The 27,842-nt window shown below is 41.2% G+C and overlaps 1 protein-coding gene across 2 annotated transcripts in view; it reads left to right on the top strand.

The window, feature by feature from the left end:
- The window catches only part of SYNE3 (spectrin repeat containing nuclear envelope family member 3), a 59,868-nt gene extending 36,008 nt beyond the window's left edge, over window positions 1-23,860 (top strand). The window contains exons 9-18 of one of the 2 annotated variants that reach the window (XM_058025859.1): window positions 223-405; window positions 652-795; window positions 1,726-1,860; window positions 2,859-3,020; window positions 3,752-3,915; window positions 4,805-4,934; window positions 5,107-5,262; window positions 5,896-6,045; window positions 7,250-7,288; window positions 18,751-23,860. In XM_058025859.1, coding sequence (XP_057881842.1) covers window positions 223-405; window positions 652-795; window positions 1,726-1,860; window positions 2,859-3,020; window positions 3,752-3,915; window positions 4,805-4,934; window positions 5,107-5,262; window positions 5,896-6,045; window positions 7,250-7,288; window positions 18,751-18,951 — 1,464 coding nt within the window. In that variant the 3' untranslated portion in view covers window positions 18,952-23,860. The remainder of the gene's footprint in view (window positions 1-222; window positions 406-651; window positions 796-1,725; window positions 1,861-2,858; window positions 3,021-3,751; window positions 3,916-4,804; window positions 4,935-5,106; window positions 5,263-5,895; window positions 6,046-7,249; window positions 7,289-18,750) is intronic. The other variant, XM_058025860.1, reaches the window with a different exon arrangement.
- Window positions 23,861-27,842: the final 3,982 nt, after the last annotated feature.

The raw sequence follows: 27,842 nt of genomic DNA, 5'->3' as shown, positions 1-27,842 counted from the left end.
GTTCACAAAATGGATGCAGCCCTGGTGCTTCTAACGTTATCAGGAAGATTTTTCCTTTAACTGGGCACTGTCCAGGTACCTTCTGTTACCCCTTGCTGGCCCAGCATGCTGTTTTTACCTGACTTTGTTGTACTGCTTTGGTTGTGTGAGTTGTGTGAGAATTATATGGTTATATGATTTTTTTTTTGGTATGATCTCACTGGAAGAACTTTTCTCCTTCAGGCTGCTCTAGCTGAAAGCTCACAGCTCAGAGAAAAGTTGGCGATATTACAGCTAAAGAAAGATCTGCTAAACAATGTCCTTGGTGAGGAAAAAGCAGAGTCTTTGATTCAAGAAGTAGCTGAAGCTTCAAAGGAGAGAGAAATTCTACACAAAAGTCTGCTGCAAAGCAAGAGCAAACTCCAGGTGAACTACAAAACCCATATACTGTCTTTGCCTGTGATAAAGACAAAGATGAAGTGTTGACTATGCCAGTTTTATAAATTTAAATTTAGTACTAATCCCTTTTCCTGGGTTGATCAAATATTCAAATAAATTTGTGATCCGTTGCATAGTATAGCTCAGTGTTTGTCCTGAATGTGAACCAGATATTGACAAAACACAATGCCAAGGTATATATGTTAAATCCTGTTTTCTTATTTCTCCATCTAGAATTTGATATTGCAACATAAGAACTTTGATGCTGGTTTTGCACCATTGCAGAAGAAATTATCTGCCATCAAAGCCAAATTAGATCTGGAGAAGGAAACACAGCCTGACCTCTTGGGGAAAAAGACACAACTCCAGAGACTCCAGGTAAATTACAGTATTGCTTGGCCATGTTATCCTCAGCTAACTGTGGTTCCTATTTGTTCATATTTTCCTTGCATTGGGAATTCAGTACCTTTCCCCTTGAATGTGTGTTAGATAATTTCATTTGGTCCAGTTTATAGCATGAGTGAATGAAATTAAAGCATTGCAGATGAAGCACTGGCAAACTGAGCTGGAGGAAAGGAAGAAGCAGCTGGAGCTGTTGGTGGTACACCTTCTTGGGCTAGTTTAATTGCTAAAGAAAGTGTATCCTGACACTTCCCACTAGCAGTGAAAACACACAAGATAGTTTGGTTCAGGTTAATTTCCTCAAAAGAGTTTCCACTGTTCCTTTTCCTTCTGCTTCCTCCTCTTTCTGCTCTTTACCTTGTCACTTAGCTGTGACCCATGCTGGATTTACTCCACAGCTGATGCAGCCGTCCAAGATAAGAAAAACAAAATTAATGGGAAAAGATGATAATGTTTTGGTTAGTGTTTTGAAGTGATTCAGCAAAGGGTCCAACATGCAGTAGAGCCTGTTCAGTGGGATTACATACCTGGGAGAGGGGAGAGAGGAGCAGGAGGAGAGGTGATGTGCCTGCCATGGTGACCTGTGACAGCTCACCTGTGCTGTGGCACTTCATCCTTGGTGACCACAGGGTGTTATCACCACAGTTCTTTGCTGGCTCCTTTGGCACTTCTCAGCAACTTATCTTCCTTGTTAGCTCCCAGTAACATGTAAATGACATCCAACTATTTTTTTCAGAAACATTTACTCCTAGGCATCAAAGCCATTCATTTTCTCTAATGACACTGGTTGTTGCTGGGTTTTTTTTCTCCTCACACTGTCAATGAAGCTGCCTTTGGTGTATGTTTTTGAAAGTCTATGCCATACCTAGCACACTACACACATGGAATCTGTCTTTTCCTCTGCAGATGATCCAAGATGACTTGGCAGAGCTTGCAATTCACATGGAGGAGGTAGAGAAGCTTGTTCAGTCAAATACCACACACAGGCATGAAATGAACCAACTCTCATCTGATTCTCAGGCACTGAAGAGATCACTGGAGGTAACATAAGGAAGTTTTGAGTTGCCTTGGGAGTTGTCAGTTGCCTCTATTTAAAAATATTTTAAAACATCTTTGAGCATATGACATTGCATGCTTTGAGTGACTCTACCGGATTTAAATACATCACACTGCAACAAGTGACAGATACTTTTATTTCAGGGAAAGAAAGCACTGAATTCTTAAGACTTTGATAACTCTTCCAGGATTCTCTGATTATCTCTAATGTCATTTCCCTTGGGGATAGGATACCATCCACATGGATTTTGTCTGTATATATAAACTGTTTCTAGAGTGGCCCTAAGATTCCTGACCAAAAGAACTCACATTATCATTCACAGATTATAGGAGAGGGGGTTTGTACCAAAGTGTTTGGGGGTTTTATGGCTTTGTGATCTACAAGTTAATGAGAGAAAAGTGCAGCAATTGTATAAATACTTGCTTTGTCCTGGGGCATTTTGTAGCTTGCAGACATACCTATAAAGTGACCTCCAGAGCAATTTCAGGAGATTCTCAGAATAAGAGCTCATGAAGTTACCTTAGCTATGCAGTTCACTATAAAATTGTGTGTGTTAAAGTGTTACCTGAACATGCACTGTGGAATTCTAGTTTCAATTGCAATCATCCCATTTATCACTGAACTGAACCTTTGCCAAACAAGTCTGTACAGTGATTTCTGATTCAGGGAGTGTGAGATGTATTTGCTATTGACCTGGAGTACAAAAACCCCAGACATGTAAAGTCTCTATTCCCTTTCAGCTAAGAAGGAAGGGAGCTATTCTAGTTCTTAATACCCCCCCGTGTGGTTGAATTCAGGCCTGCAGGAGCTCGGAGGTGTTTTCCACACCACTGATGCTAAAAGGATAGGTTTTTTGGTCTCTCATTAATACCTGCTTTTTGCCTTTTTCCCCATAAGGTTCTGTGCTCATCATAATGTTAGAGCCAGTAAAGAAGGTGCTTTTGTTTTGTCTTTGGTTCTGACATATTTTTATCATTTGTAGATGATGATACAGCAGAGTGAAGACCATGTTCAGAAGCACTGGGCATATAATGACAAACTGTCTGACCTCCAGCAGTGGATCTCAGTAACCAGGGAGAGGATTGACTCCTGCCAGGATGCTGATGGGGAGCAGAACACTGAGGGCAGGCTGGAAGACCTGGAGGTGAGAAAAGCATCTTAGTTTAAGATATTAATTATTCGCTTTGCAACATTCACACATTAAGAGTGGGGGTTTCTAGTGAGGATTTGCTGGTTCAGGAGAGTAATGATATGTGTTTCTCCTGCAATAACTGTTGGCTGCTGTTGCCTCTCTGCTTTGCTCTGTGCTGTGGGATGTGGGGCCATGTAACAGACAAGAGCAGTGAAAATGAGTAAGCAGTGTTGAGATGGAGAAATTATTATCCAAGGACAGGTGGTCTGTTCCTGTCAGGGTAACAGACCACCTGATCTCTCTGAACAATACCTGCCTTTGCCTGTGTGTACTCATCAATATACTGAACATTCCTGCCATTTTAGCTGGCCTTCTGCTTGTTGAACTGAGCTGTTCCAAAGCTGCCAGCTTGTCCTGTGTAGCAGTACTTTGCATATTAAATTCACTCCAGCAGGATACTTCAGCTGGCAGCTGTTGCCTTCATGTGGGAGACCAAAATCTTTCATGGGAAGGCTACAGAAGGAGGTGCATTGACATCTTGCAGCCTCAAAGTCCTCCCATCAGCCCTTTGACCTATGTGGGGCTCTTTGGAAGCATGCATAGCATATTTTTTTCCCTCTAGATATGTTCTAGCTAGTGCCAACAAAACCAGCATAGTCCTGGACTGAACATGGCCTTCAGTCTGACATAGCCTCCACTTTACCCAGGATAACTAGGAGTAATTTCAGGGCTTTGCATTTCAGAGATTGCTGGCTGAGTTTCCAGATAAGGAGATCCAGCTGAACCTTGTAGAAGCTCATGGCCAGCTGGTCATGGAGAATTCTTCTCCAGAGGAGACTGCCCATGTCCAGACAGAGCTGGATCAGCTGAGGGAGTCGTGGAAATCACTGAAGGAGATGGCAACTGAGTAAGTGTTTGTGTAGGTGTTCCTTATGTCCCTTCCACAGGCCTCTTTTTACTAGAGTAAGAACAGACACACTTGAGACTTTATGCTCCGTGCTGTGAAAGTGAACAGCCATACCATCATGCTAGAAGCAAGATGAGATTTTATTTGTCTGTAAACTGAAAATCACTACTTTTAAGAAAACTATTTTAAGACTCTGTGAACCACATTGTCTGTGAATCTTCCTCTACCTTGTGTTGGAGTAGGCAGTGTCTTGTGGTCTGGCTCACTCTTGTTCTGCCAGCCTGTGGCAGAGGAAATTTGGCACAGACTGGGTGATTTGTGCTGTTCTGTCTCATTTTCCTGTTCTCCTTGGAGATGCCTCCAAGGAGGGTGTATCTGCAATGGGATTTATGCCTTTTGTAAACCTGCAGAAGTGTAAGCTAAGAATCTTCTCTTTTGCTAGGAAATGAAGAGTTAATTTATTTTGCCTCCACTGTGTAGTGCTGAAATACTGCTCATATTTGCTAGTCTGTATTAATATGTAATGGTGTGCTGCATGTATGATTGTATTCATACATACTGTCAGAATAGGCACAACAACTAAATTACAAAATTGAGAAGGCTTGATTGTACTGCCTTGTGTAACCAGAAAGAAATGCATATTGCCAAAGTATTATTTTTAGTCCCCTAAATAAAAGAAAACAAAACACTTAGAAATGTTAGAACTAGAGTTCTGGTGCAGCTGTGAGACATTCTGGTTGGGAATAACTTCAATAGTAATAGTGTTATTAGTATTAATAATGATATAATAATAACAACAACAGTGCTGTTTCCCCAGAGCTGTCTCCCATAGCCCCAATCAGAATGTGGATGTTCACTGCCCTGATATCTCTGGTTTTGTGTTTCCAAGCCTCCTCAAAAAGTGGCAGTTAAGTAGACCAGTGGCTGACAAGAAGAAGAAGAAAAGAGCATTTGTGGACAGCAGATGGATATCTAGACCTGCTTTCCACCTTTTTGATGTCGACCCCAACCATAAGCAGGTGAGATGGAGACTCTGTGTTTTCTCTCATGTCAGCTCCACAAGAACAGTTTCATTGCCTTCATCTGATATGTAGGTTACAAAGTTGGAGGTTAACATTTCAGTCAGGCCTTCAGAGGAAATGTCTGACATAACAGTGAGGGCTTTTTTGTTCCTGTTGTTCTGTATCCTAGGAGAAGATGGGAGAAGGGCAAACTGCAAGCAGCCACTTGAAACTCCTACATGACTTTGAAGAGTGGCTCCAAGGAGAAAATACCAAACTGACCAAAATTCTTGCTGGGACTCCATCTTCTGCAGAGGAAGTTAAGGCACACCAGAGCCAACTTGAGGTTAGTTTTCAGGGGGTGGATGGGGAAAAATAATGCAATAAGTGTGAATTCTTTCAGAATTTAAAAAATCCAAACAACAACAGCAAAACCCAGAACCATTCCACCTACAAACCAAAAACCCACCACCTCCCCAAAAACCACAAAAAATCCTCAAGAACAAAAAATTCAAACACTATACACTCTGCTGTATGAGACTCTAGAGTAGATGAAGCTCATGAATTTAGGACAATTTTCATCCTTTCTACTAGGAAAGGTCTGGCAGAACCAGAGTAGAAGGGAAAGGAGCACCTGGCATTTAGCTGTTGGGCTGGACATTTCCAGTGTGCTATGCCAAAGGTGTTCATTAAAAGAAGCTGATTAAAATCAGTGTCAAATCAATATTTGTTCTCACTCTTCCTGTGGAGTATAGCCAAATGCCATGGCAATTTGTTAGATGTTTTGGATTGTTAGAAACTAAACACGGGAATATCCAAGGCTAGAGGAGTCCTGCAGGTGAGTTTCATATTATTTCAGGCCAAAAAATCAACAACCAAAATAAACATGTGTGTAAACCACTGTTTTATCAAATGCTGATTTAAAAAGCGGGGACTTCCTGAATCCTGAATTGCTGCTGAGCCTTGTCTTTGCTTTTAGGAGATGCAGTCTCGTGTGCCTCATGGTCAGCAACTCTTTGAGGACCTCCTTCATCTTCATCCTGTGGTGGGAAGTTCTGAGGACCTGGAGGAGCTGCGCTACCGATGGATGCTCTACAAGTCCAAGCTGAGAGAGGCCCTGAGCTCACCAGTAAGTGACAGCTGCTGAGCTGTGCCATTGCTCTCTCAGGTTGTTTCACATTGCTAGTCTTACTTCAGCAGTATTCATGTGTGTCTGCTTAATTAAGAGTTGTGTGCTTTTCCCCTTTGTACGCAATGCTCAAGATATTTCTTGAGATGGAAGTTTCAAACCAGAATAGTAAATGGCAAGGAGGCATGCAGCTGTGTGTGTAAATACTTTGGGTGTGTGCCTGGTTCTGGGCACATGGATTTCTATTTTCTGTCCTTTCTCCACCCATTCTCCATAGAGTTATTTTTTGACAGTTCCTGCAGTAAAAATATATTCACTGTTCATTATTTGTGTCTCCTGCTGTGAGACAGAATAGTCACTGACTGAACTGATTCAAAGTAACTGCACAGAAGGACCTAGTCCGTTTTAAAACAGTCCTTATAGGTTAATGATTTGGAATGAAATAAAGATGAGAAATTTTAATTCAAAAACCAAATTATTAAAGAAGTTACCTAGTTGTTATATATAAGACACGCTAAGGATGGCAGAATTCATCATCATATATAAGATATTCCAGGGCAAGCTAAAGATACTCCCATGTTCTTAGCATAAATATATATAATTATTAATTAATATTTTTCTAGCTTAAATACTCTGAGCAGCTTCAAGATACCATAATCAAAGGATTAGAATTTACAGGTTTGCATTTGGTACTTTCTGTATAAGAGTGCTTTCAAAGGTATCTGAACTTGAACACCTAAAATCTGAGGCATTTTAAAATTTTCTGCCTTGAGAAACCTTTTCTTGAAATCCAGAGCTTTTTTAGAACATGAATCCTTTAAAATGCATGGAAGGTAAGCATGACTTTTATTAACAAAGAGCATATTTCTGTGTTTGCCATTGATTGTAATGACTCATGATTTGTTAACCAAACTTTTCTGTAAGCATTAACATAGTCGATAGGTGTCAGTAAAGTCAAAGCTATTGCTGGGAGAACTGCTTATCTGATTCAAGTAGTCAAGAACCTGAAAACATGTCATCTTTCTGCCTAATGTTGGTTAAAAGCCCATTAAAAAAATCTCCTGCTGGTTCACTCTGTCCAGGTGACCATGAATATGAAAGAAACATCTCCTGTGTGGTGAATACTCATTTACAGGCTCTTCTGGGATCTTAACTTCCTGCTTCTTTTTTTTCTTTTCTTTTTTTTTTTCTTTCTTTTAAACAGAGTGCTGGATCTTTGGAGGAAACAGACAGATTCAGAAAGGCAAGACAGTTTCTTATTATTAAGCTAAAAAAATGTTTGACCAGACATTTTGCAGAAAATGGTTTTAAACTTTTCTCAAGATTCCTGAAATGAATTAGCTTATTAAGAGCCACTCCTAAAGAACTTGTTGATTCTCTCCAGATTTTTAAATGGAAAAATATTCCAGAGATTTTACTCTTGAAGTAGGCTTACTATATCTTTAGAAGCTAAATATCCATTTAGAGAGGATATTTAGGAGAGGAGTGAAACTCAGTTTTTATACATCTGCATGCTATATGAATTTAATTCATTTTTCAAAAGAGACTTAGGAAGAGCCAAAATATCTATCTAAAGGATTTAATGGTTAAGTGCTTAAAATAATTTTGAAAATGGGACTTCTAATTCTTTAGACATTCTGAAAAAAAATGCTTTGTATCAATCAGCCCACCTTCTTTCTAATGCAGAAAGCCAGAGAAAGTCAGGAGATTTGTCTAATGCTATTAGACTAAATCCTTATTCTAAGCAGCAGAATTCCTCCTGTGATGGATTTTCTTTTTGAAGTGATGACATTAGAAACAGAGGCAGTACAGGAGATGATAAGGAGAAGCTAAAAGAAAACAAAATACTGCCAGTTTCTTATTAAACCAAGCAGTACTTTTGATCCCATTTTCATAAAGTCAGCAAATTTTTCTGTCACAATTTGCTTTGTTTATAGAAACTGTTCTGCTTTGTACTGTCATCTAACTTTCCATTTGTGTTTGGAAGGAATAGAATAAGGCTTTATTTGCCCAACACAAAGGAGATTGGATGAGTAATGTGTTGCAGGATCATAATCACATAGTCATTCCAAGGTAAATCAAACCCTTGATTTCTCCTGGTGCAACACCTCTGTAGAAGAGACCAATATTTAAAGGGTGCAGTACAATGCACTTCAAGCATGGCCAGAAATCAAGACTTTGCTCATTCTGATGAGATATTCCTCTTATTCTCAAATGTGGAGTAGCAGCTCCAATATTTTTACCCAGCAAAGTAGTGACCAGTTTAAGGCAGTTCTCACACCTTCCTCAATGGTTTTGGCTGCAGTTCAGCCTTGCTGAAGACCCCCAAAGACTTTCTGTTCTTGCCTGTCTGGCTCAGCATTAATTGTTTCAGCCAGTAAGGTCACCAGAATTTTTCAGGCTGGAAAAACAGTATGACATTTTAATACTTGGTGTAGAGGCAGCCAAAACATTTAGTAGTGCTTCTTTTCCCTAGAAGAGGCTCACAGGGATATTCCAGAAGACTGACCAGGGAATTCTCTGATTTCATGTTGTTTGATTGGTAAAGTTGTTTGTAGGGAAAGCAAAACAAAAGCTTTAGGCATAAGCATGTCTCCAGTACAATTAGATGCCATTTTTAATTTATCTGCCTCATGTGCCTTGGGGTACATGGTATTTATTCACCCTTACATTCACCAAATTAGACTAAAGTCTTCAGTTAATTTACAGAGATACTGGCTTAACATAATGGCAGGCAGCAAACATTTGTCAATTAGGCCTACAGCAAGAGCACAAAAAAACCCCCCATTCTCTGAGTTTTTAATAGCTACTGAACACAAAGAGAAACAGCTCAGGGTGGAAAGGACTGAAGAACTGAAATACCTCATAAGCATGAGGGAAATGGCTCCCATTGCACTAACAAGTGATTTGCAGTTTCCCTTCAGCCAGTACAGATGTTGCTGTAACTTATACCCTGCTCACTTCAGTGAGATTTCACTGACCTCAGGGCTTTTATTCTCTGTTTAAACAGTAACACTACAAGAATCCAAGTGCTGGAAGCAGTAATGTCTTTTTTTTTTCATTCAAGTTTTATCAGGATGTGAGACAGTGTTGCCATAAGATTTTTTAGCACCACTTAAGAGAGCCAGAAAATAATGCTGATCCCTTTTGGGTGTATCACTGTTTGGCTTAAGAAAAGAGGAAAACCAGGCCAACTGCAGAATTCTAGGCCATGCAGTTTACTTTAAATTCAGATTTAACACCTAAAATGTGGCTGGAAACGAAAGAAAGATTAAGCAAAATATTTTTGTATGCATGAATATCTTTTCAATGCTATGGTAAAGGAAGCCAACTGCCTTGAAGGGAATGGCTGATCTCAGGAGTTGGTATCTGCAGGAAGTGCAGATGGCTGCATCACTGTGCTTGCAACAAGCAGTGAGTTTGTATAAAATAGGCTCAGGTTATCTCTAATTTGTCAGCTCCCTAATGCTCTTGAGTCACACAAAATCAGCAGAAGTGGCAGAAGTTGAGGTATTTTTGGAGTGCTCTCTGCTTTTTGCAGCACGAGGTCCCCAGTGACTCTGCTTGTCTCTCCTGCTGGAGCTGTGAATATTTTGCAGCAGCAGAGATCAGCATGGAGAAGGGAAGACCCAGCTAGAACCATTCTCATTTGACTGCCTTCTGATTTGATTCCATTTCTAGCCTACATGGCCAGATGTTGGGCAGAATAGAGCCTGCTCCATGTATAGTAATGTGCTTTTTCTCCTGATCATTCATCCATTGCTGAGGACATGCCCCTGCCACTGGTGCCCTTAGGAGCAGAACAGCCTAATGATTGTGATGTGAGTGACTTCTTGTTGATTAACAAAAAGCAGTTGCAGGAAATTGCACTGGCTGCAGTGAATTTTTAGCAGGTGCCAGTGACAGCCAATGTAGATGGATATTTCTGCAGGGTACCTAGCACACTCAAGAACATAATCAAGCAAGTGCTCAATAATAACTATGATAAATGTTACTTTCAAAGGTTGGCTCCCAGCTACCTGAAAATATTCCATGAGCATTCTTAGCATAAATGGGAAGTAGAAGGTTCATTATTTACAGGTCTAGGTAGCACTGTTTGATTTATTTTCTCAAGTTCTCAGAGTAATTACTTCCTTGCTAAACAAACGATCTGGCTTTATTGTTTGTACAAACAAAATAATTAGAATTCATTACATCAGTGGTCAGCTAATTGCTTCCTTTGAGATTCTGCTAAGAGTAATCTCCTGTAACATACAGGCAGAAGGAACATGTAATTTAATCTTATTTAGAGACACCATTGATCTGGAGTCAATCAAATTAATGCAGTCATTCAGGAAACTGCAAAGCAAGAGCTGCCACAGCTTGCCAGGAAGAAAACAGTGCTGTGCTCTGCTCTGCCCAAGTGCAGATATGATGGGAGCTCCTCGTGGAAGAAAAACACAGCATTCTGTGGTGCTGGTGCCTCTCTACTGAAAGTGTTTTCCTCAGGTGTTACACACTTAAAATCTTCTGTACAATTACAGTCTTAGTAAAATGAAAAAGACTTATTAAAAGGTATCTTTTCCTCACTTTTCAATACCTCTTTTATAGGTAATGCTAATATCTGTAATATCTGTCCATTATTTTTTTTTTCATCATTATGCCTATAAGCCTGTGCTTACCTGTTTTGGGAATTAGACCATGACCCAAACACAGGACAAAGGGCACCTTAGCATTAAAAATTAGCAGATAGACTTATTTTTTTCCTTCAGTGATATTTGCTCAGAAAGAAAACTTAGTCAAAAAAAAAAAAAAAAAAAAAAAAACCACCTCCAGAAAAATCCTACCTGCCCATTCCTAACTCAGACCCACTGTTAGGTATGCTGAGCCGGGAGCAGCATCCCCTTCCTTTCCCAGCAGGCTCACAAGCTTCCCTTCACATTACTGCACCTGGGAGACTCCCTGCCTGTGTGCTCTTATTTCTGGAGGTTTCATATAATTTTCCAATTTACATTGCAGTGTCCCCAAATGTTAGATAGCTGGGGCTCTTTGTTTGTTATTTATCTGGTCCTGCCACACCTGTGCCTTGCCAGTGCTCTGCCTGCAGCAGTGCTGGTGCAAGAGGTGCCATCCTGCTCCCCAGGACACCTGGTTCTTTCTTTCCTGTCATGCTCATGTGGTGTTAGTTAGGCAGGTGGTTGGTGCTCCCTGCTTTATGTGAAGAGATCTGTCCTTTAGCTGCAGATTTTCACCAAGGAGATATCTTGGAATGATTTTCTCAGCAGATATAATTTCATGTCCTAACTGAAAGGTAAGGACAGAGAGACATTTGTTGAGCAATAGCAGAATGCAACCAGTTTTCAGTATGCACCTGAAAAAACAGGTTTTTAACACAGCTGTTAAAGGCACTGTAAGAAAAACACTTCTAATCATTACCTCTAATTTTTATACCTATTATTTATTTAAAAGTAAGCCATCGCATTTTTGAAGTATTTAAACAAAGTGCAAATATAATTAAATTATGTATAGTGACTGCTGAAGTTTAAGAAAAGTTTGATCTTGACTTGAGAGAAGTCACTTGAGAGAAGTCACTGGCAAAACAGCTGGATATATACATTATTGACATAATAAACCAGCTTTTTGATGTCAATAATTTCTTCTGCAAGTTCCAGAACATTTTGTCTTTCTTTCAGTTTTTATTCTTTCTATGCTTATTTTAATTAGTTTATTTCAACTTGCAAGGATGAGTGGAAGTTGGAAATTGGAAAAAGTTGTTTTATTTGCCTGTCTTCTTGAATATAGAAGACTAAGGTCTTTTTCTGCTTGCTTAGGTCTAGGGAATTATAGAAATCAGTGCTACTTTAACAGATCAGTCTGTAGCTCTTGTCCTGTGATATGCTGGAAACATGTCATGCTGTATGTGCACACAGAAGCTAACCTTTATAAATCCATTTGTGTCACAGTAGCATGTGGCACAGTGCTTGGTTCTAAGTGACTTTGCAGCAGAAATTCTGAAATACCCACCACATGTGGCTGCTGAAACCTCAGATATGAACTGCTGGCTTGTTTTCTGCTTCTTTTAAATGAAGCCTCCATGGAAGATTCTAGATTATCCCCCAGCCATGGGGAATCTTCCCTAAGGAAGAAAACAGTCTTTAATTTGCCTGTACACTTACCTATTTACATGCATATGCTTATGCATGTCAGAATTGACGGGAACATTAAGGTTGCAAAGTCAAGCAGTCTGAAGATGGAAAATGTCAGAGCTAAAATTGCTCCTGTGGCTGCAGTTAACCTCTCTTCAGCATTCTGGTTCATTCTGGTAGCTCTTTATGCAAAGGAAAATGATAAGCACAGGGATCAATGGAGTCCCAGCCTCCCTGAGTTATTCCTCACTGCTGGTTGCCTACCCTGGGCAGTGTTTGCTTGTAGGAAAATACAGCTCTGAACTCAGGGTCTCAGTGTCCTTCTGCAGAGGCCACATAACCTCCAATCAACAGAGGCTGATCTTAGTTCCTGATGTGGTTTATGGGATTGTGCCTTGCTCAGGAGCATGTTGGATGCTCAATTCTGCGGAGACAGTAGTATCCAACTCCCCTGAATTATTTCCTGCTTGAGAAGGCCAGCTGTGATTTGCAATGTGTTGTTTATCTTGGAGAGGGACATTCATGGCTCTGAGTTGAGAATTGATGGGAAGCCCAGCTCCAAGCGATCTCACACTCAGGTAAAAAAACCCAATTTCCTTTGGTTTGAGAGAGCAGCCTGTGATCCCCCTGGAACTGATCTCTTGTTGTCAATAACCTGCCTCTGTGAGTGACAGCTGAGGAAGTACCCAGTGGGATCTCAAGTGGCAGAAGCACAGGGCCTCTGAGACAAAATGGCACTGATACGGCAGCTGCTTCACCAAAACTAGTGGTGCTGCTTAACACTCCTGTCCAGGCATACTCCACTTCATCTCCAACATTCCTTTCAGTATGGCAGGCTGTTGTTTCAGCCTTCCTGGCAGCTCTAGTTATTCTCAGAGGAATAATGAGGTAGAATCCTTACCTGTGTAGGTGATCCTTTCCAAGGCCTAGTTATTCTTCCTGTTAGGAAGTTCTTCCTCTGTCCCTATTGCTGTAGGGAGTTTGAGCCCAATATGTTGTGACCTCCCCACTGTGGAGGTAGGCCTGGACTCATCCTGCCTAGGCATTTAATTTAGGGTTTCACATCATCACAATTTATTCTGAGAGCATAGATGATGGTTGACTCTCCATCTCTTGTAGAATGAACCAGGAGCCAGGTTCAAAGCTAACAAAGATTATTTGTTCTTCATGCCAGCTGGATCTCCTTGCTAAAGAACATTGAGGACTCTGTGTATTTTGTGTAGGTTTAAGGGGAAACTGGACAAGTATCTGGAAGAAAGATTCCCTGAATGTTAAACAGATGAGCAAGTCCTGTCAGGCTCAGGAAACTGCCTAAATTGAAAGTAGCTGGAGGCTGAGAATATTAAGGAGAAATTATTTATGCTTGCCTTACTACCTATGCATCTGTGCCAGCTGCTGTAGAACAGAGGATACCTGGGCTGGGTACAGCCCTGGCACAAAGTGGAATGGCTGCTGGTGTCTGTGTGTCATGCCTGTAGGACACTACGGCACTGGTCTCTTTGTCCCTAGGTAGAGCAGGAGTTTTCAGGCAGCAGGAAATACTCTGAGGTAAGAGGAATAAATCCAGACTAAATATTTTCTCTCTGCTGGATGACTGACTCAGTGGTGCAGGTATGATTTTTGTCAGGCACGCTGGTGACATACAAGCAGCAGCAAAACTCTGCTAATGAGGCTGGTATGAGATGCTATATTGCTCTGCTCTCTCACACAGATTAACTGTGTGTTTTCTTATATCCTGGAATGTGGTCAATAGCAAACCGGGGGGACACTGATTTTTAGTAAAACACTTCAGCAACTTACACAAGAATATTCTGTAGCAAGTTCTAAAGTGCTTTTCTGCTGTTTCCCATCCAAGTGATTTTCCACGGTGCGCTTGGCCGGGAGTTATTAACTGCAAACAGATTGAGCTGCTGAGCACTCCCTGATCCAAACCCATGCTTGTCACTCAAACGCCCCAACATGAATCAAGTACAAATGTGAATTTTCACAGCCAGTGCAGTTCATTTGGAGCAAGCATGCATTTAGCATTACACAAAACACAGCTGTCCACCCCTTGACAGTCCTTGCTTGTCCTGTTGTTTTGAGGGAGAAGAGGGAGGACATTTACTCCTGATGGTGAACTTGAAAAGTATATTTTCCTTTTAAATGCCAACCTATTCCTTTTCCATATGTGTTTCAGAAATATCTCTGACACTTTGGCTCAATACCCAGGTATTCCAACTGTTATTCTAAGATGGTGGAAATTAAAAGTCTGTTGACTTCACTGGAGCTTTGCCAGTTTTTCTCAGAGGAAGATTTGATTTCAGAATATTTAGTGGAGTCTATATCTGACGCATGCACTGCAGGCACTGTGGGTGCTGGGTGGCAGCTGTACTGATGCCAGTAGCTGGAGTGATTGGGAAAGTGAAATTCCACTGTGTAGCAAGGGCTGTGGTTCCAACCTTCTCATCTTTCTCATCATCAACCTTCCATCTCATATGGAAATGATATATTCAAACTGTCTCTTGCAAAGGTAGAACTGTGTTAGGCTGTCCTTTTCTAACCCTGAGTGATGTGCTGAATGCTTGGAAGTGTGTCCTGACTCCAGGACCCTGATCACTTTGAGTCCAGCAGAGCAGAGGTTCGTACCTTGGCTTCCTGAATTTCCTGTGGGGGCCATGGTCTCAGGTCACTACATCCTGAAAGCATCTCTTTTTCACATCACAGATCTCAAAGAATATCTTGACGTAGTAAAATTGAAGTGCTGTTTTTTTCATCCTCTGAAAGGGAGTCAGTGCCTCAAATTTTCCATGCTTTTTCCAAATGTATCATCTTTTCTATTAAAATTTACTGTGTCTCCTTCAATTTTCTTTTATCATTTAACACCTCTCATAGTTTCACAAAAAAAACATGAAAAACCCCCACAAAAACCACAAAAAAAAAAAAAAAATCATTGTTCCAGCAAGCACAAAGCAATGGAACTAATGAAGGTTTCATGTCACAACAACTTGGGCATATAACTAATGAATCCATTTGTAAGATACCTGCTGACCTCCACAGACAAGCAGTTCCTGATCCTGACTTTATTTGGTTGTTCCTGTGCATAATCCCACTGCAGACACTGAAATTAATGATAAATCTCCTGTGGATTTCAGTGTGTGCAGGTTGAGGCCCTCATTTATTAAGGGTTTATCATTGCAAATTTACTGAAAACACCAAACCCTCACAGCTCCTGTGGGCCTCATTTTCAGTCCTGCAGAGGCATCATAATACTATGTTTGCTATAGCTGAGTCATTCCCATGACAACAAATGGAGTCTAAAATACAACATTCTGACCTTGCTGTGTGATCAAACAAAACAGAGAAACTGGGCATTGAAGACAAAAGTTCATTGAACACAAATACCTATAAACCCAGCAAGCAGGTGGGAGAGAAGTAGCAGATAAGGGCAAAATATTTCCCCTTCTCTGAAGTTCTGCCCCAAGATAACTCTCTCTCCACTGATTTTTCTAATGCTAGGAGCTGCTGTGGTTAGCTTGAGTATCCTCCTCTGCAGAAAGCTCAGAGGAGAGCAAATGAGAGCTTGTTAATAAATCCATTTTGCATTAATTCTTTCTGGAGGATGAGCTGTGAAAAGCAATACTATTTTACAGCTTCTTCCAGTGTATCTAAGAGCACTTCGAGAAATGATGAGATTGAAATGTTATTTGGGTTATTAATAGTCTTTGCTGTAGAAATCAAGGCAGAGTCAAATCCTGGATTGGCAGAAGAGTCAGGGTAGGAAAAACAGTGGCTAACTGGCAATGTGGTCATCACAGGAAAGCAGTGACAGGCCTGAGTGACCATATCTGCTGCCTGGGCTGTGGCAGGAACAGAGACAAGGCACAACTGGAAACACTCACATTTCCCACCAGTTCACAGGCAGAAAGATGTAACAGGGAAGAGAGCTGTTGCAGCTGGCCTGGCAATGAAAGAACAGTTTCAGATTGAAGTAGCTTTCAAAAAAAATTCTGAAGGATTGACAGCAGTAAAACAGAAGTTTTAGGTGTTGCTAGGAAGACTGGTGGTCCTCACAACTGTGTCAGTGAGAGGTGGATTGATTTCTAAGTCCCAGTTTGAGTTTGTGAGAACATTTTTGAGGATTCCAGTTGGAATGAAGTATTGAACTCTCAGGATCCTTCCCAGTAACATCAGCATTAAGACTTACTGTGCCTTAGTGGTAGGACAAAGAGCATGGTTTGAATTGTCCTAGTGCAGAATTAACTCAAATTGCATCTTCCACTGACAGGACTCCAGCTGTTAATATCTACAAACAAGCTTGTTCATGCATTCTGGAACCTGGCAAGAGTCTTTTTCCTTACAGATAGGGCACTCTGATAAATGTATTTGTCATATTGCTGGGTATTAGGATGCAATGAAGAATGAGAAATCTTTGTCAATGAAGACAGAACTGTGGATGACAGTGCACTGATTTACACTGAACACATCAAGAAGTGGCTGATCCATGGCATTACAGAGACAAGCCCAGAGAGCTCCAGCCAATTGTTGGGGCTGCTGCTCTTGTGCATAATAGATTTAGCATAGAGTGTAAACACAGAAGACCCTCCAGGCTTTGTTCAGCCCTTAGGTAGATGATATCCAGGGGATGAGAGGGATTTCAGGTCCGGACTAGAGAAGGGAAAGTCTCATTAGTATAGCTATTTATGCCTTGTACTCTGAGAACAGGTCACAGTAGGAGCAGATGATACCTGTGAGGCAGCCAGGTTGGTGAAGCTTTGATTTCAAGGTAAATAATCACTGTACCCAGGGAACTTGCCCAGTGGTGCTCAAAGTCAGTCCCACTCACACCCTGGCATGTAGACTTTATCCACTGACAGTTCCAGTGCCCAGGGACCTGACATTTCCTTGGCCTCAGGGAACAAATTACAGCCCAGGTACTGTGGGCCAGAAATGACAGAGCAAGCAGCTGCTGCTCTGCTGCCTCTACATCTGCCTGACACAATAATTAAATCTCAGCAGCCATTCAATATAATGGAAGCAAACCAACTACAACAGAAGGATTTTGCAGCACACCTGTCTCATGATGTGTAACTGCAGCTGTGTATTTACCTTTGTAATTAATTCTGTAGGCATTTATATGGAGTTATAAGGGACTGAGTAATTTAGAAAGCAGTGGAAGAGATCATTAAAAAAAGTGAAAGGCATAATTACTTTCTTCTACCATCAATCTCCTCCATATCTTTTTTGCTGATGTTTCCCATGGATAGTTTATGTTCATTATATTACCTTCTTATCAAAATGATCTCAAATTTCATTTCCAGGTTGGGAAAAAGGCAACAGTGCTATAGTGCAACAAAGGCATTGCCTGTTAAACACCTCACAGTGAGCAGAAGCCCTAATTTTGCTGTGGGACTGACATTGCCTGTGACTTGAACACAATAAATTAATTTTCTTTTGTGGAAAGTGTGGGCCCTACTCCAGTGGATGTTCTGTGCTGACATTTATGATGTAGGCTGGTACCTAATGTAGCTGATTAAGAACTGTATTTATGTTCATTGTATAAATCCTAGTTTGATAAAATAAGTGGGTTATTGAGCCTTTTTTATCAGATTTCTTTTCAAAAGAGTTGATTTTTTTTTTTTTTGGAAACTCACACAGTTCAGCTCATTGGCAGGAGTTACCCAGGAATCTTGCCAGTGGAAATCTCCCTTCTTAATTAATCTTTTCTGAATTCTGTAGCCATAGATATATTCTTTCCTGGTCATGCTAAACCAGGTTACATTTATGACATTAACTGACCTAGTCTAGGTTTGCACCTGTACAGAGCAAGGTGTAATGGGACTCCTTTGCGTGTGTCCCCAAGGGCTGCACAGAAATAGGTGTGGCCTTAGTGTCTCCTTCACTATCAATGTTGTGTTTCTCTCATTGTTTTGCATCACATAAAGTTTTAAGCTGGGTCTGGAAAGGTATAAGGTATACTGAGGCAGGCTGCACTGTGGGGCCTTTTTTCTGACCTCCAGTCTTGCAGACCCCAAAGCCAGTGCATGGTGCTGCAGGGCAGATGACTTGGGGCTGGATGAGCTGCAAATGCAGTTCCTTTGTGCTGATGGAGAGCAGAAGCTGCTCCTCTCTTCCAGGCACCAGCACTCTCATTTTACTGACTGGAGAGCAGCAAACACAGACCTTCTGTGCTGTATGGTGGCTGTGAGGGGATGAGTCAACACCTTGGGCATGAGCATGTGTGACCACCACTTGGGAAAATGGGCTTGGAAGCAATTCTAGAAAATTTCTAGAAAGTCAGCAGTGTTTTCCTTCTAGAAAACAACAGTTTCCAGCAGGGAATTCTTGAAAATATTGAAATATTCTTCTAAAAGACACAATTTAACTTCAGTCACCCTCAGTGTGCCCAGCACCCAGGCTGGGTCCTAGGCCTAGGACAACAGGGGCTGTTCTGACCTTCTCCCTGGCAGTTTGATGTGTTTGAAGTAGACCCCCCCAGCAATGTATTTGAAGTAGACCTCCCCAGCAATGTGTTTGTATTTGAAGTAGACCTCCCCAGCAATGTCTTTTCCTGAGCTGCTCTTTGCTTTGTGTTTCCCAGGAGCGCTCTGGAGGCCCGTGCTCGTTCCTGCATCGCGTGCGCCGGGCCGCGCTTCCCCTGCAGCTGCTGCTGCTGCTGCTCCTGCTCCTGGCCTTCCTGCTGCCCCTGGCAGAGAGAGAGAGCCACAGCTGCACCCTGGCCAACAACTTTGCTCGCTCCTTCAAGCTGATGCTGAGATACGAGGGCCCCCCTCCAACGTAACTGCTGGCATGGCACCAGGCGACGGCGGAAGGGCAGAACTCTGGTTTTAACTGCAGCTCACGTAGGTTTTTAGGGCTTCTAACACATGCCAACGGGATGCATCACATAATGCAACTTAAGATTAATCACTTTAATCAGGTATTTGAGTAAAATTAATATTTTTACAATTTTTTTATTATTGTACTTATAATATGTATATAGAGATTGTTTACGTGTATGTATGTACATATATATATATATAAATGTATATCTGTGGTCAAACTAGCAACCACCATCCACTCATCCACTGTTTAAAGATAATTCTGCAATGTTTCTGCCATCTTTCAGCAAACAATACTGAAGGATGGTGTTGTGGGATTTTCTGGGTGATTTTTAACATCAGATTTTGGTTTGCAACTGAAGTAAGAGCAAGTATGAGAACATGTGGTCATGCACCAGAGTGTAAACTGGAGACACAGTAGAATCATGAGGGGTTGACATTCAGCCCAAGGAAGATTTGGACTTTTCTCTTTGAAATCTTGAGCTGATTTTTCAGTATCTGGATACAGGGATTGCAGAAGCTAATAGAAATGTTTCTACTGACTTCAGTAGGAGTGGGAGTGGACCTCCTCTTGTTCTTATTTTTTACAAGATTTCTTTTCCAATTACTGTATTTTCCAGCCCACCTGAATCAGGAGAGGTGGAATACAGTGGGAAGAAAGCTAGAAAAAAAAGAATATATTTTTTTAGCATCTCTCTATCAGGAGAACTTTTAAAATCAGATCATAATTTTCTGAACAAATTTATGAGCACTGAACAAAACCTTGTATCACCAATCTTGTGTATAACAAAGAGTAGGTTTTTTGTTAGATTTTTGTGTTTGTGGGGTTTTATGGTTTGGTTTGTTGGGTTTTTTACTTTATAAAGAAGCATTTGGCAACGGATTATAAAGCCTGAACAGTGGCATGCAGCCTGGCTCGGTGTCAGTAAAGCAAAACTTGGAAGTACTTTAATAATACCACCCTGGAAAGAAGATTCCTATCTAGGATTCTTTTGTATTAATGGTTTATTGAAATTGTGTAAACTGATTGTATCAACGTCAGTCGAGCATAATCTAAATCTGTGTAATCTAAACTCTAAAATTTTGGCAACTTGTAATTTATTTACCTAAACCTATGTCTGATTTATCAAATTTTTGAATGTACATTATACATTGCCTTTAATGTAAAAGCAGTTCTCACTTCAGAGGGATGAAGCCATTCTTAGTGGTGTTTTACCTAACTGACTCCTGGGAGAAAAGGTAATTTCTAAAAAATTTATGCCATTTCTGAGAGCTATCCCTTATTGTCTCATGGTTTTAGCTACAGTAGTAATCATGAAAAAATTAACATAAGAAACAGTTACTTTCCCTCTCCTGGCTTTGTTGCAGGAGAAATTTCTCTTCTGTGTATCAGTATGGGGTACTTGGTGTGATTTTCTGCATAAGGTCTAAAATAATATTGTAGCTGACAGACTGAAGGAGGAAGGCACTTATTTAAGAAAATCATTGAAGTTCTGTTCAAGAAGCAAAATCGTGTAGAATCAGGAGGCATAACAGCATGGAGCTCAGTTTGGGCACAGGATTAGGAGAGCAGGCAGTGTGAAAGGAGCAGCAAAGCATGGAGAGGAGAGGTGTCCATCAATTTGTAAAGCCTTAGAAAGGAGTCACAATGAACACACAGGACAAGTGCACAGGGTCTGTAGAGAAAAAAAATCTCAGAATCCTTTTGGCTCCCCTTCCCTTCATATTACCAATATGTAATATTACATATTAAACAGCTTTTCTTCCGTTTTCAAGGTTTAAAATGTGGTGAGTAACAGGGCTTCTACATGTTCTGAGGAGACTCTCCCACCACCAGGACTCTGTCACTGTGTTCCTAATAATGTTTCTGACTATACTGGGTTTGCTAGAGTTGGATTAAAATGCCAGAAGTCTGCTAAAAATGTAAAAGAGTGGAAATTAAAGGAGAGACAGCAGGAATGGTGCAGGTATCACTCAAAGGGCAAGGGGAGCATGCAGCAGGAGCTGAGCTGATGTGGGTTAAAACCTGGCTGTCAGGAGGCAGCAGAAGAGCTCTCAGAGCAGGCAGAAGGGACTGGAAGCAGAAAGGTGAGCAGAGTCCATGTATGCTGAGCAGTAAGACATTCACTTTGGGAAGTGAAGGAAGGCCTGTGATTCCTTTCCCGAAGGAGCCAGATGGAGGGGAGCTATAATTTGTCAGAGAATGGGGCATATTAATTCCTTCCTTGCAGCCATTCTTTCTGGTGGCTCCCTCCTCCTGACATCCTCCTGCTCTCCTGATTAGCAGTGCAAGTGCCATGCACATCCCTCTAAAAACTGCTGCCAGCCCTGGGGGAAGAAACCCCTGTGGCTGCCCAGCAGGGAGTTAATCATCACACACATCTCCAGTCAAATTAAATCTTCCTTTAGAAAAGAACTGTGGGGGAAGAGGGGCAGTGACAAAACCTGCTCTGTGTGGTTGTGGATGTGTGTAGGTGTGCACACACCTTTCTGTGATGTAGCTACATTGCAGTTCTCTGGGTTTTGCTGAGCTGATCCAGGTGATGAAAGTAAAATACCAGTGAGAAAGTAAAAGTAATGAGGAAAAATAAAGCTGCAAATGGAAGTCAGTAGGGAGATGGAAATTTTTTTTTCTATGAAAGCACAAAATCTCACATCAGATTTCTTTCTGCCAAGCCCTTCTGATCTGGGTGATTTGTATGGGTTCACAAATGCATTTGACACCATGGGAGTGTGTAACAGGGAGAAAAAAATTCTGCACAGAAGATCTTACAAGAACAACTGCATCATCACCTTGATGTTTCAGTGTGGTGGCAGGTTTAAAAAAAATAACCAAACAACTAAATTAGAAACACACTTTTGCTTCTGGATTTGCAATCAGTTTATTCTGCAAGTCCCCTGTCTGTAATCTTGGAACGTTTTGCTTTAAATCTCAGTCAATCTATTCTCATTGACTTAAATAATCTGAATATCTCACAGAAGTGATGAATATTTCTACTTCTTTGCAATGAAAACTATCCAAAGCACAGGACTTTAATGTTCATATCACTGAAAACAATTTAAGTCTTCCATAATGCCATTTACCTCACCTGTTCAAGGCAGGTGTGAGATTTTTCTGGCAAAGAAAGAAAGAAGAAAATTACAAAAGCTTGAGATGTAAATGTAAAATTTAATTTTGTTTTCATTCTCTTGTGGGTTTTTATTTCTGAAAAGCTTGCAATACTGATTCCTGGAAGTGTGTGTAAATATTAATCAAGTCAGTAATTGGAATAATGAGTCCAGCTTCCAGGAAACTGTACAAAGATCAGATTCCTCAAAACACAAATTAAATCCAAAGGATTTAGTTTGTAGGGACTGGTTTCCAAACCAGTCCTTAAAGTCTTGAGCACAGTTCCTCATCTTTGCTCACAGATGATTTGGTGGTGATATGCTCACTTTTGTGCCTGTAAAATCCCCAGCTCATCCATCTCTGACATCCAGATGTAACTGAGATGTGTTGCAGCTCAGGTTCAGACTGGGGCCACTGCCTTAAGCCTTCCCTTGCCAAAGCCTGGGATGCACAGAGCCCTGGATGTGTCTGCAGCTGAGGACTTTCACTGTTTTGCCCCAATGCAGTTGCAGCCGCAGTCAAAGGGTGCTAAAAGCCTCTGAAACCCATGGAGTATGTCTGGGGTTGTGAGTGGTGTGTGCAGCTGGCCTGCACTCCCTGCAGACCCCCAGCCTGTTCACAGAGCTCTGTCCCTGCACTGTGGCACCCAGGAGCTGCTGGACCACATTAATGACCCTGAGGTGCAAAATCCTGCACTCCACTGCCCGTGCATTACAGCAAGGCATTACCCAAAGGCACACTCCAAACCCAGCCTCTGGCATGGAAGCAAGGCTCATTTGTAAACTGTAATTGATTCTGAAGCCTGATGCTTTCCAGAGAATTTTCATGGCAGCAATACATTCAGGAAGAAAATTGCTATTGTGCCCCATGTCTATTTTATCAGCCCTTTCTCTCATTCCAGCCAGCAATTTAAGTGATATTAAATATTATTTATATATGCCCTCTCCAGAAATCTCTGTATAAAAATCATCTTCAGTTCTAAGCACATACATTAGAAATGTTGTATTCCTCTGCTAGCACTCAATCTCCAGAGCAGTCATGATTTCTACCAAGTGCTACTTTATTTGTGCTGACTGACAACTTAGAAGACTCAAATATTTGAGGCTGTAAATAAAGCTACTAGACTAACTAATTAAACCACATAGTGATCACTGAATAATTTGGACAGCTTTTAGAATGGCTCTATGCTTCTCCTTAATCCTTTTGTTGGAGTATTTGTGGACCTCGGAGAGAAGAAATGTCTCCAAAAATTGGCCATTCCTAGACAGACAGATGGTGATCTCTGCACATCAGAAGAAACAGTATTTTCTCTTTAGCTGCTCTAGACCTCAGGAGTTTGCTACATCTGATGTCCTTTTCAATATTAAATAGGGAACGTTTTACTTTTATGTATGTGCATACACATCTCGTTAGCACTAAAGAGATTTGAAGAGTGAATTCATGTACAATAATTCTTTTAACTTGTGTTGACACAAGAGAGTACATTTCCTTTTTCTTTAGGGAAAAAACCAACCAAAACTGCTGTGACAGATTCCCAGACCAAACAAAGCCTTTTGGAATAACTGAATATTACAGACTGAAACTAAATTATCCACTATAGAAAACTGGAAAAATAGTTTTGCCTTTCAAGAAATTATGGTATAAAACCCCCCAAAAAAATGTGTTTGCCAGGCATCATAGATATCTCTCAAGTCATAGGTTATGTACCCAGCTAGCTGTAAGAGCTGCTTTTGGAGAGTTGACTACCCCATGGACAGCATCATTTGCTGGGGTGCAGCTGAAAACACATTTGTCCAGAGAACCTACACCAACTTCTTCCAGAATTGCTGGGGGCTGTTGAGGATGTTCTTAGCAGCTCCCAGACACTGACCTGCTCTGAGCCATTACAAGTTTATTGCATTAATTTATCTGTCAGGGGTTGGCAACTCTCAGAAACCAGTTTATTAAAATACTAAAGATAATATTTCTGGTGCAGGCAACATGATTCATTGAGAAATCAATCTTGTTACTTTTACCATACCTAAAAGAAGATATCTATTGGTTATACTGGAATATAAACAAGTTAGTTGTAGGTATTGGGTAAGTGCAGGATGTTTTAGGCACGAGGCATTTTGACTTGTACATGTCCATTTAAGAATTGAGGGATCATGTTGCATTTATTTGTTAAATGGTAAAACAAAACCAAGATTCTTGAATAAAAAACCCCACAAAACCAACAAAAACCCCAAACAAATAAACAAACAAACAAACACCAAACAGAACAACCCCCCCATCCCCAAACAACAAAAAAGTAGGAGGGAATAATTTGTCACACAATTGGGTTTTTTATTACCTGTTTTCTATCCAATTTAAAATATGAATATGTGTCTACCAGAGAGTTATCAGTAGATGTGGAAAAGAAGGAATATATATCAGGAATATACCAGTTCAAACTGTAGCCTAAGTGGCACTTCTGTTCCCTAACCTGCTTCAGCTGATGCCAGATTTTACCTCATTGTACCTGTGAGATAAGAACCCTCCTCCTAGCAGAGTGTGGGTAAGGTGAAACTGCACAGCTCAGGGTGCAGCATCCCAGTGGAAGCAGCTGGAAACATTGGTTCTTCCAAAGGCAGCCTGATAATCTCCATGCAAGAGGAGCTCACAGGCCTGGCACAATGAGAGCAGTCCAGGACTGATGACAGGCACAGGGACTTTGCCATCCCAGGGCTCTGCCAGGCAGAATTCTGACAGCGGCCATCAGCACAGTTCAGTTTCATGTCCCTGGCTGTGGAAGGAGGCTCCCCTCAGGGTGATTCACTTGAGCTGAGATTTGAGCACTGGAAGTGGTTTTTTCTCTTCATTAAATGCAGAAGAAACTGCTAAATTAAACCCCTCAGTGACAGGTTAATGGTAGGTGGTGGGTGCTGATGCTCCAGAAAAAGATACAGGAAATGCTATTATAGATGGAAAGCCACTCATGATGGTCTCTGCTCAATCCTCAGGAGGCAGAAATGCATTGTAGAACTGAGGTGGGACTTTTTCTGTTCCTTTTCAAGTAAATGTCAGGTTGTCTTCAGTCTTCTGGATTTTAGGGGCAAGCCTATTCAGTGCCTTACTGAATGCTAGTGGCTTTCTGGCTTCAGAGCCATTTACACCAGCCAGTTCCACATTATTCCAAGTTGTGTGATAAAGGTATTCCCCTGAACTGGTTTTGGATCACAAACCTTTTGTTTGGGGAGTGGGGATGGTTTGATGTTCCTTCTTTTGGGCACTTTGTGCTGAGTCCAAGGAAGCAGAAAGACCAGTACTACCCTTTCCAGGCCATGTTTTGTCTTTCCTTCATTTATGAGAGCAGAAGAGATTTGGCTTTGCTTCCTTTCCAAAGTAAATTATCCCAATATTTTTTTCTTCTTTTCCTGTTGCAGTTCTTCCACAGCCTAGGTCATTCCTATCACCTTAAGTGTTTCCAGTGGCTGTTCTTCCTCAATCCCTAGGGAAAAAATCTGGTCCAGTTTCAATGAGTTTAAAATCCAGTAATTTCTTCCCCCATTGCAGTTCCTCCTGCAGATGATCTGTCTGTTTCTGCTGTCCCCTGTGTCAAACTAGCTTTCATCACTATCTGGAGGGACTCCAGTCCTGGCCAGCCATTTCTTTCAAGTCTCCTGTCCATGTCCTGCCCACATCTGCCCACATCTGCCTTCAGTTTTGGCTCAGGGACTGCCCTTAATAGTCACATCTGCAGACAGGAGTGTGAGGCTGCCACTGAACAAACAATTATTAATAATGAAAGCCTCACTGTTAGCATTGTTCATAGCCTGCCCAGAGCCTTTTTCCCTTCACCTCTCTAAGCAGGTTTTGATGTGTAATCCAATTTCTGTGTGCAGAAAATTGCCCCTCAGTCAGCACAGAGGGCTGGTGGTTCAGCTGCAGCTCTGTTACCCTCTCATTGTCACTGCTGGGCTAAGAGCTCCCAGGTGCTGCTCAGCCAGGCTCTGTGCCCTTGAGCTGCCACGAGTGTTCCACTGTCATTGTTATACACCCTAAATAAGCCAGAACCCCCTTTTCTGACCTGGGAGGAAAGAAAAGAAAGAAAAGGAAAATGATTGCTTTTAACAAACTGATTTCACAACTCATTTATCAAGCCCTATAGCAAGCCATTTATTTGAGCTCCTTTTTGCTTCATGAAAAGCTGTGTGTTAAAAGGGAGAAGGAGTTTGGAGAGCAGTGCCACTGCCCTCAGCAGCACTTTGCTGCGAGGCCTCCCTCTGGAACTCGGGGGTTGGAGCTGCTATTTCTCCTGAAGTGATTCCCACCTAAATCAAATTATTTCTTTTGTCAAGTCTAATAAGCACTGAACACCACAGACTTTGTTTCACTGCAGATATGAATGAATGCCTCTGTACGGTACTTTCTGTTGCCATGAAATATAGATATATATGTATATATATGTGTGTGTGTATATATATATATATATATATATGTAGGTAATGGGGAGCATAATTATTGCTCTACTTGAGGTGACATTCCACTTCAATGTAACTTTTAAGTACAGCTTTTAAGAGAAACCGTGTCTTAAAGGGAAGCTGGAAGAGTTTAGAGGTACATGTTGTAAAGAGCTTTGATGAGATTTAATAAGCTTTGAGTTTGGGTTTCAGTCTTTAGGGTGAAAAGCACCCAAGATGATTTTTCCATCCCATTCCCAGATCAAACCCTGTAAGATTAACCTGGGAGGCATTGCTTGAACACTGGCTGCTCCTGAAGGTGTTTGCATGTGCTCTGTGTGTGTCTGTCCTCAAACTCCAGCCTCCGTTTTGTACACGAGCTTGACTGGAAGGCAAAAGACACACCTTTGTCTTGCTCCAAGACTCTGATGGTAATTTTTGCCTCAGTAAATGTTTTCCCTTTGATCAGTGTGACTCTTTCAACTTTTTTTCCCTTTTAATTTGTGTTAACTGAGTGTATCGGGTGATTCCAGGGGGGCACTCTCCATCTGCCCAGCCTCAGAGCTTCCCTTTCAGCAGCAGACCTTCTTCTCATTTGTTTACTTGACTGTACTGGACCACTGTGAAGCAATTACACAAGCAATAATGCAGGTGTTGCATTTTTCTGTCATTGCCTTTTGTGAGACATAACTCTCCACGGACACTGAGAAGTGGTAGGAGACCCAGAAGCTGCATTGTAGTTTATTGGCAATATAACCCATGTCCAGTGCCCCTGCAGAGGTCCTCCCTCCTCAGAGCACTGGGCTGTCTTGGGCCCAATTGAATTCATAAGCCTGGATTTTAAACAGTTGTGGATCCCTTCACCAACACTCCATCAATCTTGCTTCCATCAGTTTTTGTGCTTTTGTTTTGTTTCAAGCTAGAAGAAAGTGTAAAGAAATGTGCTAAGACTCCCATATAGGGTGAGTAAATATCCCATATATTTCACAAAAATTATGACAAAATGAAGGGATTTGCTCTCACATTGAACGGAATTAATAAAAAGGTCTAACTGATAAATTAAATAGTTTTTAAGAACAGCCTGGAGCAAAGTTTCTGCAATCAAACAGTTCTCTGTTTTTAATTTAAAAATCAGCAAATATTGAGGTACATTTTTCCACCTTCTTTTAGAAGTGACCTGAAACTAAAAATGTGAATTCTCCTTAACAGGAGATTTATTGATGTGAATCTAAATTTCACCAGCATGTCCCATGTTAGATCACCTGCCTGTGGGCACAGGGAAAACCAAAGGCTGTTCACAAGAGAAACTGATATTATGAAT

This window comes from Melospiza georgiana, chromosome 6, assembly GCF_028018845.1.
Source record: "Melospiza georgiana isolate bMelGeo1 chromosome 6, bMelGeo1.pri, whole genome shotgun sequence".
In the NCBI taxonomy this organism is placed as follows: Eukaryota; Metazoa; Chordata; class Aves; order Passeriformes; family Passerellidae; genus Melospiza; species Melospiza georgiana.
This window is presented reverse-complemented; position numbering and strand designations above follow the sequence as displayed.